The sequence below is a fragment of the Mustelus asterias genome, chromosome 7, assembly GCF_964213995.1.
Source record: "Mustelus asterias chromosome 7, sMusAst1.hap1.1, whole genome shotgun sequence".
NCBI classification, from domain to species: Eukaryota; Metazoa; Chordata; class Chondrichthyes; order Carcharhiniformes; family Triakidae; genus Mustelus; species Mustelus asterias.
In genome coordinates this window covers 25,043,020-25,062,700 of record NC_135807.1, presented here as the reverse complement: position 1 = coordinate 25,062,700, position 19,681 = coordinate 25,043,020, and the positions used below count along the sequence as shown (strand labels likewise).

The following is a 19,681-nucleotide window of genomic DNA, read 5'->3' as shown; positions in this document are numbered from 1 at the left end:
CTTGTCCCTTCCATCCTGCAGAGAATCATCTGATTTCTGCAAACCCCCTGCAAAGGCACAAGTCAAAATAGAATGGGTAGTGTGGGGAAATTTCTCAATTAAAACAACATACTAACATTGCATATTACAGTGCGACGAAGCCATTATAATATTTAACAGCAAACAGTAGCAATTCACATTTATAACAGACTTACAACAGACCTTTCAGGTAATTATTTGTGGACCTCAACTGCCATGGCTCCTCTGCCAATGTGAGTGCTACCGCCAATCGCACACCCAAGAGGTAAAATGAAATCTGACATTGAGCAAGAAAATTCCTATTTTGCTTCCTTACCTCCAACGAGCTTGTGGATAGTGTAGAAACTGTCTCGCTTTTGGACACCATCCCCGAGTTCCCTGAATCACCAGTGTCACACAGGTTATTGGGGAGCTGCGTCTCATTTGCAGAACTCTGTGTCTGGTGACCAGGAGAAGCCCTTTCATTGCAAGTAATGTTAACGTGATCCATTGGTGAGTTTTTTGCACAAAACCCACTGTCTGCATTGAGATGAATAAGTCTAGTCTGGGGCAATTGACTAATGTTAATATTATATTTGCTATCGTCTTTTGGTTTGGGCCTCAGGGTTGAGGTGTTGGTGGGCAAAATAACATAGTTAGCATCTATCACTTGCTCCTCTCCTCGCGCTAGTTCCGACTCTAACTGCTTGAAAATGTCGCCGTCGCATATATATATAGATTTTGGCTGTTCGCTCTTATTTATTTTCAAAGTGTGGTCGCTAAACTCGTTCATGTTTAATGATCCTGGGTAGTTGAGTGACCCCTGGAGATGCATCTTCGACACATTTGCTGGAAGACTTGAGAAGCCGGACAACTTTTGATGGGTGAATTTCATTTTCATGTCCTCATCATGGACCATTGAGCGTTTCAGAGTCCCCGTGAGTGTTCCTGTTCTGACGGCGTTGATATCTTTGTTTAGCACTGTAAGATTGAGAATAACTGTGTCACGTTTCATCAGTAGGAAAAAAAGCGATGCTGCACATCATTTAAGACAGTTCTTCTGGGTGGCTCTGTGAGTGCGTATTCGCGAGCAACATGTGGCAGAGTGCGACATGCACAGGGAATCACTAACAGGACCACCAGACGTTCACAGCTCTTTTACTGAACCTCATTCAGGGCTCTATTTACATAAATGTGAATTGATTTGCTACAGTCTCCCTGGGTGACCGGGATTTGTTTTCTTTGTGTTCACTGTAATAAAACACTAACATTACGGTAATGAAGCTATTCAAATATAGGAATACTTTAATGCTATAATGCTAACAATAAATCAGTAAATTACTTTAACACAATTTGATATAAGCATATATATATATATATGAACAAAGTCAACAATTTATGTGACTTTGTTCTATTTCTTTTAGCCTCACTCTTATATCTGAACATAGATTTTACATCTTCCTTAGCATAGCTAAGCAAATTTATCTATAAGCACATTCCTATTGCACCAAAGTCTAAAGAATCTCACAAAATCTCCATTTTAAAGCCTTAAAATATCACAATTATGTTTGTGTTGCACCACACTTTTCACCCATAGAACTCTCTGCACATTAATGATAAAGGGCTTGTTTTCTTTAATCTCCCCAGTTAGTTTATATATTGTTCTGCATCGTCTGCTTATTTAAGTTTTCCTTTCTGTGTCGGCTATTTCACAGGAAACTTTCTTTGAGATGTGATTTGTCTACTTTCATCTGATGTTTAGGTGTCCTGAACCCAGCTCTTTGTGACAATCCCACAGTACACGTTAGCACTAAACTGGCAATTTCACACAGAGAGGACATCAAGTTGGCCGGTGTCATAAATGGACATGTAAAGTGCAGTTGAGGGGGTGTGCTGTCCAGTGATTGGGGATTAAATGTGTAGTGTCGGTGCAGAGTAGAGGGAGCTTCATTCAGTTATCTAGCCCATGCTATTCCTAACCTGGGAGTGCTTGATCCTGACACTGCTTTCTCAAAGTAGAAAAGTGTTCCACTCCCCAGCGCTGACATCCTTCACCTTGATAAACTAAAAAGAATATGAATTTAAAAAAAGAATAACTAAAACTGTGTGTCAAGTAGTGTTGCAATACAATCCATCAGCACCCACACTCAGCTTCCCTCAAGGAAAATTATTAATTCTAAAATGTGCAGTTTACAAGTACAAAATTTCCATTAGAACAGCAAGTGAAATTCTGGCTGTATGCTTTAATTATAACTGTTTCAGAGGCAACCAATCAGATAAAGTGTCTAGTCTAAAGTCACTCCTGAGAGGGTCTTGGAAATTATATTTTACACTTCAAACAAGCAAATATCACACAACAGGTTTCTTTTTCCAGTGCTTTATTGACTGGATGTACACCTTCAATTAATATTCCCGAAGCACAGTGTCCAGTTGGGGCATGACCTCTTAATGAGTCCTCGGTTGCAGCAACTGGCCAAGTGCCTGACCCTAGTCAGTAAAGCACAGAAAATGAAAGTGGGTGAGTTTTCCTCCGAGTCTCCTCACGCTCATCGACGGAAAGCCCCTTCTGCACCCAAAAATGGGGTCTCCACTCGAGTGACAACAGCTGAGCAGCAGAAGCTCCAAGGAAATTCAGCCCACATCACCAGACAGAGTTTAACAATATTGAAAGTAAGAAGGCCAGCACAGGTGAGTTGTTAAAACAAAAAGGTGGTGGGGGGCGGTGGAAACAGCATGGTGTATGTTCATCTCTTTCACATTCCAATAAAACCAGCTTGGGCATCAGTCGTGACACTGGAAGTAGCTGTGGTGCCACTTGTTTGGAGGGAATTGAAAAATCCTAACCACCTCCTGATGATTATCCGATTGATGATGATGATGTGAGCATCAGGTAAGATTGGGACTGGGCATATCCTTGATGCCACCACTGGGAAAACAGCCCAGCAAATAATCATTGATATTGAAGCAAAAATGCTGCAGATGCTGGGAAATCAGAAATAAAAACAGGGGAATGTCAAACAGGGGTTAATGTTTCAGGCAGGTCGATGACCTTGCACCAGAACCTGCTTCTGGGCCTGACCAACATTAACTCTTGATTTCCTCTCCATAAATGTTGCCAGACCCACTGAATATTTCCACCGTTTTCTAGCTTTTTTAACATCATAGGTAATAGTCAGTGATTTTTAAAAAAAAATTGTTTCATGGGTTGTGGGCATTTGTTGCCCATCCTTAATTGCTCCTGAAATGAGTGGCGTGCCAGTCCATTTCAGAGGGCAGCACATTGCTGTCGGTCTTCAGGAGTTACGTATTGGCCAGACCAAATAAGGACAGCAAGTTTCCTTCCCTCAAGGGAGGAATTCCTTCCCTCAAGATTTTCATGAGTGAACCAAATGGCTTCTCACAACACTCAATCGCAGTTTCACGGTCACCATTATTGAGATGAACTTTACCTCCCAGATTTATTATTGAACTTAAAATCCAGGGTGGGATTTGAACCCATTGCCCAAGGCAACAGCTAGGGCCTTCTGGATTACTAGCCCAGCGACATTATCACTACACCACTGTCTCCCACTTATTTAACCAAAGCGACAGATGGCACCTGTAGAATGGTACCACAGCATGAAATCTTTCAGGGGAGAGGACGGAGAAAATAAAATTCCATTTAAACAAGATTGTAAATCTTATACAAAATTATTTAATCACTTACCTGATCTACATGCCATATCTACATCCTTTTCAAAGTCAGTCTATAAAAGTTAGGGAAAAACAGTTTAGAAGTGATGATAGATATTGCTGCTGGGTGTCTTTTTCCTGACAGTTACTGTTCCTCCCCTGCTTCAATAATCAGGACTAATGCAATCAGTTAGTTCTCATCGAGCCACTGTGACAGACACTGTTGACTCTAAACTGCACCAGGCTGAGTGTTGCTCTGCTGAATGATTCACTGGCCTCAACATTAACCTTGTAAAGGCATTTGCAGCTGCCCAATAGAGGAGCAGACTGATCAGAAGACTCCTCCAGAGCGCAAACTTGGCAAGGCAAATCTCGATTTAGAAACCTCATTTGACAGGGACACAGGTCAGAATGCAGGCCATAGTTCAATCACTGGAAAATTGGAAGAACTATCATTGGCGTGTACTGACCTTGGTGCCCAATTCTTCAGTCCACGTTCCCAAGTGAGGTGTTGTACCAGTGGCCATGTGTCACATAATTTACCCTTCTATTCAGTGGAATTCAAACACTGGTCATTGCTTTATTAACATGCTTATCTTATTACTTATGAACAAAAGTGTGAAAGACATATAGTTAGTTACCTTGTCATAGTCTAATTTCCATCTCTGAACAGAACAAAATGGCTTGCAAGACATTTGAAAATAATGGAATATATAAGTCACAAAGCAAACTTCTAGACAAACTAATGCCATAACAAAATTTCAGATTTGGAAGGATCCTATGGTTAAGAACATGTTTATCTTTCTCGAGTAGAACTTTATTCATGCGCTATCTCGTTCTAAGCAATTGCACTGGATTACATTTCTTATTTTTCCCTGTTTCTGACCTGAATGGTAAGCAAGAAGTCTACAATAGAAATGACACATTTGGCATCATGACCTTCTGTTTGATGGTGACAGGCCAAAGTTATTGCAGTGTCTACCTTATTCCTCAATTCAAAAAGGGTTGCTTGGAAAGAAAAGTGCAGCTGCATTATCATACCAACTCACTGGTTGAGTTGCCCTTTGTGAAATGGCAGGAGATAGTCTCCACATTTCATGGCTCATTGCCCCTTCCCAATTTGCAACGACTAGTTTATCGTACTGCAGCTAGAGTTTCATCTTCTCTGCAGGATGGTGGGTGTTACATTGCAAAAAGCCTATTACAGTGAGCTGCTATTTTTTGATCAAGATGAATGTGAAAGTACAGATGCCGCCTCTTTGATGAATTCACACTTTCCCAAGCACTCAATCAAGGACATATTAGGCCTAATTTTTACGATTGGCTGACTAATTGATGGACCATATTAGCCAACCCACTGTGAGACCGGCAAGAGGTATCCCATAATGTTGTGGCCATGGCCTAACTTAAATTTAATGTGAGCTGCAGGATGTCAGATAGGTAATTTGATGCAGATTGAAGCTCTGGATCAGGTTAGTATGGCTGCTTAACTTGTTTAGCGTGATGGTAGTGCGGGGAAGGGGGGTGGAGGGGATTGCATTGTGATCAGAGAGGTTAGAGCTCCCAGGGTGGCAACCTTTGTCTTATTGAGAGGCCTCTAACCCACCCTGAAGCCGGCACTTACCTTTGCCCATTCGGCCTATTGTCTGTGAAACTGGTCAGAGAATGCACGACACAGGCTTCAGTCAGTTATGACCTAAAATGGCCATCAAGGTCCTATTTGTATCACTGGATCCTGATTCCTACATTGTAAAGGGCCTACAAAGACAGGCACTTTGAACATCCGGCAATAAGTCCTTGTCAAAATAGAGCCAGCAACTTGGCTGATGTTGACAGGGCAGGAAAGTCTACATTTTGAGATTGTTACTACCCGTTAGTGCCAGGTGAAACTGATGATTTTGACTGGTTGCGTTAACTATCAATCCCACACATTGGGTGGGATTTTCTGGCTGTTCCCGAGGGGGGGGGGGGGAGGATCATCCGATCTCCCCAACAGCAATCCCCTGCCACGGGTTCCCCGGTGGAGGAGGGTGCGAATAAGGGGAAATCCCGTTGACAATGGTGGGACCGAATGATCCGGTCGCCAGCCAATGATGGGTTGCTTCCGCCGCTGCAAAACACATGGCAGGGAGTGGAAAATTCCAACCAAAGTGTACCTTTGTGAATTGCTGTTTCTTATATGACAGCAGCGACTGCACTTCTAAAGTACTTCACTGGCTGTCAAGTGCTTTGGGCATAGAACATAGAACAGTACAGCACAGAACAGGCCCTTCGGCCCACAATGTTGTGCCGAGCTTTATCTGAAACCAAGATCAAGCTATCCCACTCCCTATCATCCTGGTGTGCTCCATGTGCCTATCCAATAACCGCTTAAAGGTTCCTAAAGTGTCTGACTTCACTATCACACCCCAACCACTCTCTGCGTAAAGAACCTACCTCTGATATCCTTCCTGTATCTCCCACCACGAACCCTATAGTTATGCCCCCTTGTAATAGCTCCATCCACCCGAGGAAATAGTCTTTGAACATTCACTCTATCTATCCCCTTCATCATTTTATAAACCTCTATTAAGTCTCCCCTCAGCCTCCTCTGCTCCAGAGAGAACAGCCCCAGCTCCCTCAACCTTTCCTCATAAGAACTACCCTCCAAACCAGGCAGCATCCTGGTAAATCTCCTCTGCACTCTTTCCAGCGCTTCCACATCCTTCTTATAGTGAGGTGACCAGAACTGCACACAATATTCCAAATGTGGTCTCACCAAGGTCCTGTACAATTGCAGCATAACCCCACGGCTCTTAAACGCCAACCCCCTGTTAATAAAAGCTAACACACTATAGGCCTTCTTCACAGCTCTATCCACTTGAGTGGCAACCTTTAGAGATCTGTGGATATGGACCCCAAGATCTCTCTGTTCCTCCACAGTCTTCAGAACCCTACCTTTGACCCTGTAATCCACATTTAAATTAGTCCTACCAAAATGAATCACCTCACATTTATCAGGGTTAAACTCCATTTGCCATTTTTCAGCCCAGCTTTGCATCCTATCTATGTCTCTTTGCAGCCTACAACAGCCCTCCACCTCATCCACTACTCCACCAATCTTGGTGTCATCAGCAAATTTACTGATCCACCCTTCAGCCCCCTCCTCTAAGTCATTAATAAAAATCACAAAGAGCAGAGGACCAAGCACTGATCCCTGCGACACTCCGCTAGCAACCTGCCTCCAATCCGAAAATTTTCCATCCACCACCACCCTCTGTCTTCGATCAGACAGCCAGTTACCTATCCAATCGGCCAACTTTCCCTCTATCCCACACCTCCTCACTTTCATCATAAGCCGACCATGGGGGACCTTATCAAACGCCTTACTAAAATCCATGTATATGACATCAACTACCCTACCTTCATCAACACACTTAGTCACCTCCGCAAAAAATTCAATCAAATTTGTGAGGCACGACTTGCCCTTCACGAAACCGTGCTGACTATCCCGGATTAATCCGCATCTTTCTAAATGGTCGTAAATTCCATCTATAAGGACCTTTTCCATCAATTTACCAACTACCGAAGTAAGACTAACAGGTCTATAATTACCAGGGTCATTTCTATTCCCTTTCTTAAACAGAGGAACAACATTCGCCATTCTCCAGTCCTCTGGCACCATCCCCGTGGACAGCGAGGATCCAAAGATCAAAGCCAAAGGCTCTGCAATCTCATCCCTTGCCTCCCAGGTCAGGAAAGGCCCGATCTAAATGCAGTATACAGCACAGATTTATCAGATTTACATCAATACACTCTTGTGTAAAGCCATAAAGTTATATCTTTGCATTGGGGATAAAAGTCTTACTGGTCATTTCATGGACGTTGAACCCAGCCTAAAATTGGATTCCTGTCAGCTGCTGCTCTGCTCCTCCAGTACCAGAGCAGTGGAGTGTCATAGGAATGTAAGAAAGAGGACCACTCTGCCCATTAAGCCTGCTATGCTCTTTCATAAAATCCCTACAGTAGAGAAAGGGGCCATTCGGCCCATCGAGCCTGCACTGACAACAATCCCACCCTATTCCCGTAATCCCACATATTTACCCTGCTAATCCCCCCAAAACTAGGGTCAATGTAGCATGGCCAATCAACCTAACCCGCACATCTTTGGACTGTTGGAGGAAACTGGAGCACGGGGAGAATGTGCAAACTCCACATAGATAGTGACCCAAGCTGGGAATTGAACCCAGGTCCCTGGCGCTGTGAGGCAGCAGTGCTAATCACTGTGCCACCGTGCTGCCCTGATCACAGCTGATTGTGGCCTTAACCCCATTTCTCCACCCGTCCCCTGTAACCCATTCCCTTGTCAGTCAAAAACCTGTCCAACTCAGCTTTGAATATAGTCAGTGACCCAGCCTCCAGGGCCCACTGATGAAGAGAGTTCCAAACATGAACAACTCTCAGAGAGAAAATTCCTCCTTGTCTCCATCTTAAATGGGAGACCACTTATTTTGAAACTGTTCCCCCCGCAGTTCTAGATTCCGCCATGTGAGGAAACATCTTCTTAACATTTACCCTGTCAACTCCCTCAAAATCCTGTATGTCAACTCGCAAGTGAGGAAGGACATGAAGAACATGCTGTTCTTTCATTCATTTTTTTACAGGATGTGGGCATCGCTGACTAGGCCAACATTTATTCCACATCCCTAATTGCCCTTGAGAAGGTGATGGTGAGCTGATTTCTTGAACTGCTGCAGTCCCTGTGGTGTAGGCACAGTGCTGTTAGGGAGGGAGCTCTGGCATTTTGACCCAGCGACAATGAAGGAACGACAATATATTTCCAGGTCAAGGTGGTTCAGTTCAGTTTCGGATCAATGGCAACCCGAGGATGGACAGGTGTCGGGAGAATGATTGAACAGTTGTGTAATGTTCAATCTCATTTAAGAGGCTGGGATTTTTGGGATTTTAATTTTTGTGAGGAACCATCTGGTAAGAAAAAATTAAATCTCCTTTTTCAAATCTCATACAAAACAAGACCATAAGGCCATAAGATATAGGAGCGGAATTAGGCCATTCGGCCCATCAAGTTTGCTCCGCCATTCAATCATGGTTGAGGGAGCTAGGGCTGTTCTCTCTGGAGCGGAGGAGGCTGAGGGGAGACTTAATAGAGGTTTATAAAATGATGAAGGGGATAGATAGAGTAAACGTTCAAAGACTATTTCCTCGGGTGGATGGAGCTATTACAAGGGGGCATAACTATAGGGTTCATGGTGGGAGATACAGGAAGGATATCAGAGGTAGGTTCTTTACGCAGAGAGTGGTTGGGGTGTGGAATGGACTGCCTGCAGTGATAGTGGAGTCAGACACTTTAGGAACATTTAAGCGGTTATTGGATAGGAACATGGAGCACACCAGGATGATAGGGAGTGGGATAGCTTGATCTTGGTTTCAGATAAAGTTCGGCACAACATTGTGGGCCGAAGGGCCTGTTCTGTGCTGTACTGTTCTGTGTTCTATGGCTGATAAGTTTCTCAACTCCATTCTCATGCTTTTTCTCTGTAACCCTTGATCCCTTTACCAATCAAGAACCTATCTATTTCTGTCTTAAATGCACTTAGTGACCTGGCCTACACAGCACTCTGTGGCAATGAAGTCCACAGATTCACCATCCTCTGGCTGAAGAAATTCCTCCTTATTTCAGTTTTAAAGGGTCGTCCCTTTACTCTGAGGCTGTGCCCTCAAATCCTAGTCTCTCCTACTAATGGAAACATCCTCCCCACATCCACCCTATCCAAGCCTTTCATTATTCTGTAAGTTTCAGCGAGATTCCCCCCCCCCCCCTCCCCCTCATCCTTCTAAATTCCATTGAGTACAGACCCAGAGTCCTCAGACGTTCTTCATACATCAAGCCTTTCATTCCCGGGATCATTCTCATGAACCTCCTCTGGACCCTCTTCAAGGCCAGCACATCTTTCCTTAGATACAGGGCCCAAAGTTGCTCACAATATTCGAAGTGTGGTCTCACCAAAGCCTTAGCAGTACACCCCTGCTTTTGTATTCTAGTCCTCTCGAAATGAATGCTCACATTGCATTTGCTTTCTGAACTACCAAATCAACCTGCAAGTTAACCTGAAGAGAATCCTAAACTAAAACTCGCAATTCCCTTTGTGCTTCCGATTTCTGAATTCTCTCCCCATTTAGAAAATAGTCTATGCCTCTATTCTTCCTACCAAAATGCATGACCTTACACTTTTCCATGTTGTATTTGATCTGCCACTTCTTAACCTGTCCAAGTCCTTCTGCAGCCTCCTTGTCTCCTCAATACCTGTCCCTCTGCCTATCTTTGTACCATCTGCAAATTTAGCCACAATGCCCTCAGTTCTTTGAGGTGGGTATCTAATATCGTTGGGATGAAGGGGTTGTCTTCTGAGGAAAGGTTGACCAGGTTGAGCCTATATTCAATGAAGTTTAAAAGGATGAGCGGTGATCTTATTGAAACATAAAAAATTTCGAGAGGTCTTGACAGGGAAAATGCTAAGAAGATGTTTCCTCTCTTGTGGGAAATCCAGAACTAGGGGGCAAGCTTTAAAAATAAGAGGCCTCCTATTTTAAATGGGGAGGAGGGGAGATTAATCAGACCTGCCATGATCCCATTGAATGGCAGAGCAGGGCTGTTGGGCTGAATGCCCATTCCTGCTCCGAATTCTGATGATTTTTTATATATCTATTAGCGTCACAGGTAGGCTTACATTAACACTGCAATGAAATTACTGTGAAAATCCCCAAGTCGCCAGAATCCAGAGGTACGCCGAGGGAGAATTTAGCATGGTCAATGTACGTCTTTCGGATTGTGGGAGGAAACCGGAGCACCCAATGGAAACCCACGCAGACATGGGGAGATCGTGCAGACTCCACACAGACAGCAACACAAGCTGGGAATCGAACCCGGGTCCCTGGCATTGTGAAGCAGCAGTGCTAACCACTGTGCCGCTCCCCCCCTCCCCCACCCCATTTATGATCAATACTGACCATTAACATTCTGTTGGTTATTAAAAATGATTTGAAATGAGTTTCTCATCAAAAATTAGAAAGTGCTCCAAAGTGTCGTGGTGCCTGACTCATTTGCATACCGATTCTTACACTCTTCCAATCAAGATGTTTGTCTTACAGCACTGGAAACAGTGCTTCAGGGAATGGTAAGCCTACTCCCTTGGGCATTTCATACTGACTGTTTGAAGGAATGAAATCCTGAGCTTTCATTGCAGTTGAGTCAAACAGTTGAAACTAACAATCAATTGGTGGACAACAGTGTCCCAAACACATTTACAGCACAGAAACAGGCCATTCAGCCCAACAGGTCCATGCTGGTGCTTTTGCTCCATGAAGGATATGAGCCTCCTCCCACCTTACTTACCCAATACTTTGATAGTATTTAGGCGCAAAGCTCAGTTTGAGTGAGCTCACAAAATAGATGGTAGCAGATCGACCACTTGTTGCACGCACACCATTTTCCATTAAGCTTTTACCCGTTTTGTTGCTAACAATGTCACTGCAACAAACAACAGCCAAGGTTTCCCTTTTTAATTATCTGATAAACACAGACCACAATTGAATGACTTGACAATTTCCTCCTACATTTAAGGGATAAATTCATTGATACTCCCCAGACATGGGGAGACATATTAAGAAGGTCCTAAATTTTGTTCTGTGTTATTAGCTGACTCCAGCTGGAAGTAGCAGCACTACAGCTAGCTTCAGGTAAAGGAAAAGTAGATTGGCCAGTGTTCCTGATCGTTACGCAGTGTCCAGACAATGGTTAAGGTTAGAAATGATCACAACTGTGATGCCCCATCATCTCGAGCTGCTTTCTGACACTCATTGGCTGCTCAGGAGGTCACCTTTCAGTGACTCCTGATGAAAGGGTTGTTCAGGTTGTAATCTATTGTTTAATAAATTGGAAGAACAGTTCACGGTCTCTTGCTTGTTTGTGTTTCCCTTACTTTTGCATGTTTATCCCACAGAAACATACTGCGAGTAAGACTAGCATCTTCAGAAGAATCATAGAATCCCAACAGTGCAGAAGGAGACCATTCGGCCCATCGAGCCTGCACCAACAACAATCCTACCCAGGCCCTATCCCCATAACCCCACGTGTTTACCTTGCTAGCTTCACTAAGGGGAAATTTAACATGGCCAATCAAGCTAAACCGCACATCTTTTGGAGTGTGGGAGAAAACTGGTGCACCCGGAGGACACCCATGCAGACACGGGGAGAACGTGCAAACTCCACACAGACAGTCACACGAGGGCAGAATTGAACCCAGGACCCTGCGCTGTAAGGCAGCAGTTCTAAGCACTTTGCCACCATGACGCCTCTAAAGAGTAAAAAGAATGGGGATGGGAGAAAATATTACTTTTCTTCTTCGCTTTGAGAACCAAAACCTAATTTCTCCAATGATGATACTGACAAAGCATAAATGGATAACTTCAGTAGTTCTGGAACCTACTGGGATGGAAGTGGGAAGGGGACTTCTCCTGGTGTAACTTAATACCTCCAGCTATAACCCAGAAGTTCCAGAATGAGAATGGTGAATCCTTTGGTTTCACTATAGACTCATATATAAAGCACCATTGGTCAAACTAATAGTTGTGTTTTTGTCAAGAATGTGAAATTGCAAATATGAATATACCCAATAAAGGATGGGCAGAAAAAAAAGGTCAGTGGGTCAATTGACTGTCTCATTCTGCTATGCAACACAATCACCAATACACTCCACCCAGCAGCAGATGTGTTACCTCCTGGGAGAAACGTTAAAAACTAGATTGAAAGAACCCTCAGCCAGCACGGCAGAACTTGCTCTAATATTTCTCACAAGCAATCATTCCAGAAAGGTCGATAAGCATTCAACACAAGCGTGGTATTTTTTTGTTTGTTTAGCACAGAGGTCCATACCATTAATTGTGCATGTCCATTTTGAAATGATCCCCCCGAGTCTCCATTCCCCTCCTCTTGTCGATCTACAACTCTACACTTCACTGCGTCCTGAACCTGTGAAGTGAGACAAGAGTTCCCGGTTAAATTAAAATACTAATAACGGAGGAAGAATAGGATTAGGTACGGAGGAGTTCAAAAACCCATGGGTAAACAGCTGATGCCTCATGCAGCTGAATGCACAGCCAAACTCAAATATATGCAAGGTAAACATGGTGAACCTTTGTCTCACCATCAGTGTTCACTTCTTGACGTGTCATCATATCATTTAAGTTGCATCGCATCAAAGAAAATTTGGTCTTTTCAGTTAAATTATTTTATTTAAATAGTGAGTACCGCTGATGCCAACAAAGGAAATTAGCTCGACAGAGTTACTGAGGGCAACGGTGTGAACTGATCTCAACAGGTAGCCATTCTGACAGGAAGCCATTTTGACTTAGACGCATTAGTTACCTTAGCTACAAGAAGCAATAATTCCCCTCAGTCCCCTCAGCGGCAGCGTGACTGGATCAAAACTGTTTGGTGGTAAAACACATAGGGCAGAATTGTTTGGACAGCGGTGTTTCCTGCCTTGCCATTGAAACAGTCACTGCGACACATAGGCCCCCACCCAGATGTTTTCCCCGCAGTCAATTGATGCTCTGTGGAGTGCTCGTTGGATCTGAGCCCGGACCTCCACCTCTGATTGGCTGGGAGTTTTCCAGTCCCAGTACTGCCACTGGAAACAATGGCCACTGCCCTGACTATATCCGGTCTCAGCGTAGAGGAGACAGGGTCCTCATGGAAAGCAAGTACTGGGGCTCTTTTGGGGACGGGGAACAGGGCGGGATGACCTCGCAAGAGGCAGGGTGGATGAGAAGAGCGGCAATGGGTTGCAAAGGCTAGATTGGGAGGAGGCACCTAAAAGTGATGCGAGGAAAACCTTTTTTCATCTCGTGTGTGCTTGGAGTCTGGAATGAACTTCCTGGGTGGGTGATGGAGGCAGGTTCGCTTGAGATATTCAGAACAAAATCGTACTGCTATCTGAAATGAAAGACTGTGCATGATTACGGGGATAAGACAGAGGAGTGGGGCTAAGTGGAATGATCTTTCAGAGAGCCAGTGCAGACTCAATAGGACAAATGACCTCCTTCTGCACTGTAAAGATTCTGTGATTCAATTGAGGTGAGAGTTGGCCGGCCAGCCGGCCTAAGACTCACCAGGACCTTCCCCCACCCTTTCCAACCCCTCCGCCTCCCATGAAACTGCAGCTAGGTTTTGGGTAAATGGGAAGGAAACCCACAGAATTGTATGTCCCTCCTCCACACATTGGATAGCCACCAGTGGGTGACTGTGAAATTCTGCCCATGAAGGAAACATTAACATTAAGCATTAACATTAAGTTTAGCATTAAGAAGAAGTTTGGACTGAAGTAAACTATGCCTTTCTTGAACTATTCGCCAATGGCACTGATAGCAAGATTCTACCATTATTATGATCATAGTGTCGAGTTGTCTTGGCTGCTTCCCATTTTTAGCACTCTGGAGATTGCTCTCCACCGTTGCTTGATTGTCTTTACTTATGGTAAAGTGGTGGATAGTTAATAAACGTTAATTAGGTGCCTTTAATTGATTGCAGCAAATATTATTCATGTATATTGCCTTTGCTAACCCCTTAAAACAATTAAAGAAGCATGATTCAGAATGCCAAAAAGATTCACAAGAATGCTCGAGGGATTAGGAACTTCAGATATCAAGATAGCTCAGAGAAGTTGGGACTGTTTTCCTTGGGGAAAAGAAGTCTTAGAGGAGATCTGATAAATCTATTTAACATTATGAGGAATCTACAAAGAGTAGCTAGGGAGAAACCCTGCCCCTTGTGAAAGGGATGAGAATGAGAGGGCACAGATTTAAAATAATTGGCAAAAAAAAGCAAAAGCAGCTTGAGAAAATAACTTTTTCACACGTCCAGTGGTTAAGGTCCGGAATGCGTTGCCTGAGAAAGTGACGGGGGCAGGTTCAATCGAAGCATTCGGAAGGGCATTTGACTATCATCTGAGAAAGAGGAACATGCAAGGTTACGGGCAATGCGGGAGAAATGCACTGTGAGTTGGTCATTTGGAGAGCCAGCGCAGACACGATAGGCTGAATGGCCACCTTCTGCATTCTAACAATTCCGTGATTCTGTAACTTTATGGGCCTGAAATTTCAAGGCCCATGATCGATCAGCAGAAGCGTGGCAAAGCAAGATTCTAAACGATGCAGGACCCCATCGCTTATTCTGAGGTCAGAAACTTTCAATGCTAATAGGCAGGACAGAAGTCCACATACGAAATACAGAGGTGCATGGTGATAGGGGTGATGATGAGCCACATTGTATTCAACTGGGGGTGGGAGGGGGCACATAAAATAGGACGGGTGCCCACTCCCCCACCCACCCCTAAGTTCACCCTCATAATATGGGAGTGGCAGGTGCCAAAATTGGCAGCCTTCTAATTTAAATAGGTAATTAAAGATCAATTAGACTTGTTACCCATGCCATGCTGCCCATGCCATAAAATGATTAACGGGGTTGAGGTCAGCGGTGGTGCGGCAGGAAGCAAGGGAGACACCCAGAACATTTTACATCCACCCCTGCCTGTAGGGGACCATAAAATTCTGCCTTCCGTCCCTAATTCTGACCCCCTCAGTTAGATCCACTGAGATTACCTCGGAGCAAGCTATCAACATTTTTAGGCTGTACACTCTAGCTGGATTGGATAGCCCCCAAACACTAACGCGGAGATTAAGATGCTCATTTAACCGACTTCTCAATGTAAAACACAGCAGCTTGTGCTGCTTGCGTATTTTGCATAACTGTGCCAAGCAGCCTGTAGTAAGCATGATGTACATGGGCTACGCACATCAGTAGGGGCCCCAGAATCATAATTTCCCAGCACCACTGTCCTCCATCTCTTAAAGGGTATGGGCATTGTGACTGGCGCAGGTGTTGGCAGTGACATAGGAAGTGGATTTGACTTGGGAAACCATGAGGAATGACGCAACATGGGAGAGTGTGGGATGCCAAGTTTCCCGAAGCTGCCCTGAGGTCTTGGTGGAGGAGGTGGATGTATCTGCAGGGGGCCCCAGAGACCCTCCGGACACACGTTCACAAGATAACAGGGGTGGAGAGTTATGGAGGTCAATGTCAGGGGTCCTGTCCTGAAGCCCTGGATGCAGTGCTATGAAAAATTCAGGGACCTCACAGGAGGATCAGTGAATGGATCATCAAACACCATTTCCCTCTGACTGCTCAATTCACCATCCTCCCATCTCTCACCCACCTCCATCGAGAAGCACTCAGCATCTAACATTCACACACCTTACCTCACCCTCACATTCGCATGCTCACACCTCAGAGCCTGCACACATTGTCAGCTATTCAACTACTGCAGGACCATCACCCAAACACACTGGGCTACACTGGGCTACACCCACTGCCACACACCCTTCTCTCTTGATGAACAATATGATGCACAATCAAAGGCAACAGGAGCTAACTTGGGTGGACAAGCATGACTGCAAAGGGATCACCATGAAGGAGATGGGGCTGATCATTATTGGGACGACCATTCTTGAGACTTTGGCCAGTAATAGGACCTACCTAACTAAGATGATAGCATTCCTGATATCTATTCCTCCTTCTCACAAACCATATTCTCCTCACTCCCTTACAATTTAAAAGCTGCAGCTGGCATAAGTGAGCACCTCTTATTTCCCCCAACTACATACCCCTCACTGCAACCCTATCCTTTTCTTATTTTCCTTTCTGATACCCAAGAGTTCCAACCTGACCATGCAGTGGAGAAACACTAACATGACAGTGATAAGAGGCAGCACCATTACTTGATTTCACACTTGCAGCCAAGATTACAGATTCCGACACTGTACAGCTTAAAGGGTCGACCTGAGATGAGATTTGCGTACGGTGAGACACAGGGCTGGAAGGCAAAGTTGCATACATGTTCCAGTGCACAGGATTCTGATGAGCACTTCAATGGAGGTGTGTCATGGAGCCTGTAGTCATGGGGCAGAGGAATCCAGCACTAGCACGGAGCAAGGTGCAAGTTGCAGTGGACGCTCAGACGCAACGTCGGACTGTTGGCCTCGTGGCTGTTGATTCCCACATTCAAAGAGGCTTGCGGGATGTCATGGCCATACAGAAATCTGCCCTCCAATAGAAGACAAGGATTGTTTGACCCTGGGTGGGTGGCTCCATGGATCACAAGTCCGCCTTCTCTTCAGATGAAAGAATTTGTTCTCCCTCCACTGCCAGTGCCTTTGTGGCTGCTCATCAGCCAGCCAGCCCATGCCAAGATGGTTCAGCGGGCAACTGGGCCGTCTGAGACCAGAATTGTTTAAGGTAGTTTTCCATGGCCAACTGTTATCTTGTCCAGTGAAACTCAGCAGTCTTCCGTCAGTCATGCTGCAGGGTAGGAACTACATTGGACCAGGTAATGGCAGATGGAAGACTACAGGAAGACAGGCAAAAGGAGAACCCAGAAAGGTAATTCATTGACTTCTGTGTGAAATACGGCATGATTTGATTTCAAAGTTTCATTTGCAATGTGTATTTTGCGATTACTTTCAGTTTTGTGGATTCTTGATGGTCGTTGGCAGGGAAGGTGAGGTGTTGAATGGGGAATTGGCGTTGTGGTCACTGGGTTCAGACTTGGATGAGTTCTTCATGGACATCCCAGAAAGAAATCGACTCTCTGGGGTTCGTCCTTGCTTTCTCTTCATCATCCTCCTGGTTCCCAGGGACTTGCCATATAATGCCATCTCAAAAACATTGTTCCTTCCTGAGGTTTAGATTAGGCGAATTGCCTCCTGAACACCCTGGATATGGCTTCCTGCTCTCCCTCCTCCTCCTGACTTACATGGCTCCTGGCCATTCTTCAACTCTGCTGTACCCCCAAGGCACTCATGATTGGGAGCACCTAGTTTGTGCAGAAATCAGCAAAAAGTCCTTTAGCACCGACCGTACCCATTCCCTGTAAAGCACTGCAAATTTAAACTGAAAGCACCCGAGACGTTTTGAATTGTTGCCACAGCCAGAAGATATCAACCACCAACTCACTGACAACTAACAACTCCTCGCTGCCGATCCCTCTAAATGGCACTGCGGGTGGATGGACCGCCTTCCTGCTGAAGAACAGATGTTCAGCCATGTGAGGTTAAGAGAGGATGTTCGCTGGAGTACTGAGCTCCACATTGGCAACAAGTCAACATTCAATGCTGACTAAAGTCAGGAACTGCCTGCTGACTCTGCAAATTAGCGGCAGAAATTCACTGTTCACCTGCGAACGTTTGCACAAAAATGGCATCCGATACAATTCACCCCAGAAGACTGAATCCGTTCCACGGACCCCAATTTGAAATTCAAGAGCAATCCAATTATCGTGCCATTAAAAAAAAAACAGTAATAAACTCAATTTCCTCTATCTATTTCTTCTTATTCTTGCAATCTTTATTTGGCAGCAAGAATGAACGAATGAACAAATGAATGGTATGACTCCTGCTCGCCCAAGACCACAAGGAACTACAAAAGGTCGTGAATGTAGCCCAATCCATCACGCAAACCAGCCTCCCATCCATTGGCTCTGTCTACACTTCCCGCTGCCTCGGCAAAGCAGCCAGCATAATTAAGGACCCCACGCACCCCAGACATTCTCTCTTCCACCTTCTTCCATCGGGAAAAAGATACAACCGTCTGAGGTCACGTACCAACCGACTCAAAAACTGCTTCTTCCCTGCTGCTGTCAGACTTTTGAATGGGCTTACCTTGCGTTAAGTTGATCTTTCTCTCCACTCGAGCTATGACTGTAACACTTACATTCTGCACTCTCTCCTTTCCTTCTCTATGAACGGTATGTTTTGTCTGTATAGTGCGCAAGAAACAATTCTTTTCACTGTATGTCACAACAATAAATCAAATTAAAATCAAACAAATAAACAAACGAACGAAAGAAAGAAAATGGCTTCCACCAGTTATTGGCTACAAAGTTTGGCTATGTGGAGCCCACATTTCTGACCTGACGGGGGCAATTCTCCCATCCCACTGTACTAATTTTCTAGCACAGCTGGCCAGGAGAATCGCGCGGGGGCAATTCACGGGGTTCCCGCAAGCATTTGCGCTCCACTAGCATCTCCCAGTGACGGATTTCCGAGCCAGGAATCAGCGGAGAGGCAGGAATAGCATCTCAGTTCTATTTTACATATCATTAAAATCCTATTAGCGGGCCCGGGACTGAATCCTCCGGGTCTGCTCACCTCGCGCCTCTACCACCCCGCCAGAGTGTTTCACTCCAGCGGGGATTACCCGAGCTCCTCATTTTCAGAGAGCTAGTGGCCTGATCCTGCTGGGGAGAAGGGGGGCAATCGGGGCCCTCTAGGGGATCAGGTAGCAGGGGATGATGCCCCCTGGGCATGGGCACCCTGGCGGTGCCAGCCTGTGTCCCTTGGCACTACCCAAGGGGCAAAGAGCCCATGCCTAGGGGGCACAGGCTGGCACTGCCCATTGGGCAGTGCCAAGGGGGTGGGGCCTCGGGGCGATCGGTGGGAGTGCGGGGTCCTGCTGCCACTCTGCATTGGGATCGATGGGGGCAGGAGGGAGGCCAGCAATCAGGGCGGTCTGGGGGTGAGAGGGGTCTGCTAGGGGTGTGGTGGGGGGGGGGGGGGGTCTGCCGGGGCCGAGGGGCGGGGGGGGGGGGGGGGGGGGGGTTGGGGAGGAGGAGGGGGGGGAGGGACGGGGGCGTGGTGGGAGTCTGCTGAGGGGATTGGCACTAAGGGAGGGCTGGAGATCAGGATGGGCCAAGAGGGGGGAGGGTAGGGACCGGCCCAGGAATGGTCGGGGGGTCCACGATCGGGCCGTGGGGGGCAGCATTGCGTGTGTCCCGGGCTGGTCAGTGATCGAGTTGGCCTACAAGCGGGAGGCTGACAGTGCGGGGTCACTACGCATGCGCAGAGACCCACTGGTTTCAGGGTCCCGGGTGGGAATAGGCCCCACCCCCCTGAAATGCAA

At 45.7% G+C, this 19,681-nt stretch overlaps 1 protein-coding gene across 1 annotated transcript in view; it reads right to left on the bottom strand.

The window, feature by feature from the left end:
* Positions 1 to 19,681, bottom strand: part of adgrb1a (adhesion G protein-coupled receptor B1a) — a 650,625-nt gene that overhangs the window by 41,239 nt on the left and 589,705 nt on the right. Inside the window, exons 30-32 of the mRNA XM_078216994.1 lie at positions 12,602 to 12,697; positions 3,704 to 3,743; positions 335 to 978 (exon numbers count right to left, since the gene is read on the bottom strand). Of these exons, the coding sequence (XP_078073120.1) occupies positions 335 to 978; positions 3,704 to 3,743; positions 12,602 to 12,697 (780 nt within the window). The remainder of the gene's footprint in view (positions 1 to 334; positions 979 to 3,703; positions 3,744 to 12,601; positions 12,698 to 19,681) is intronic.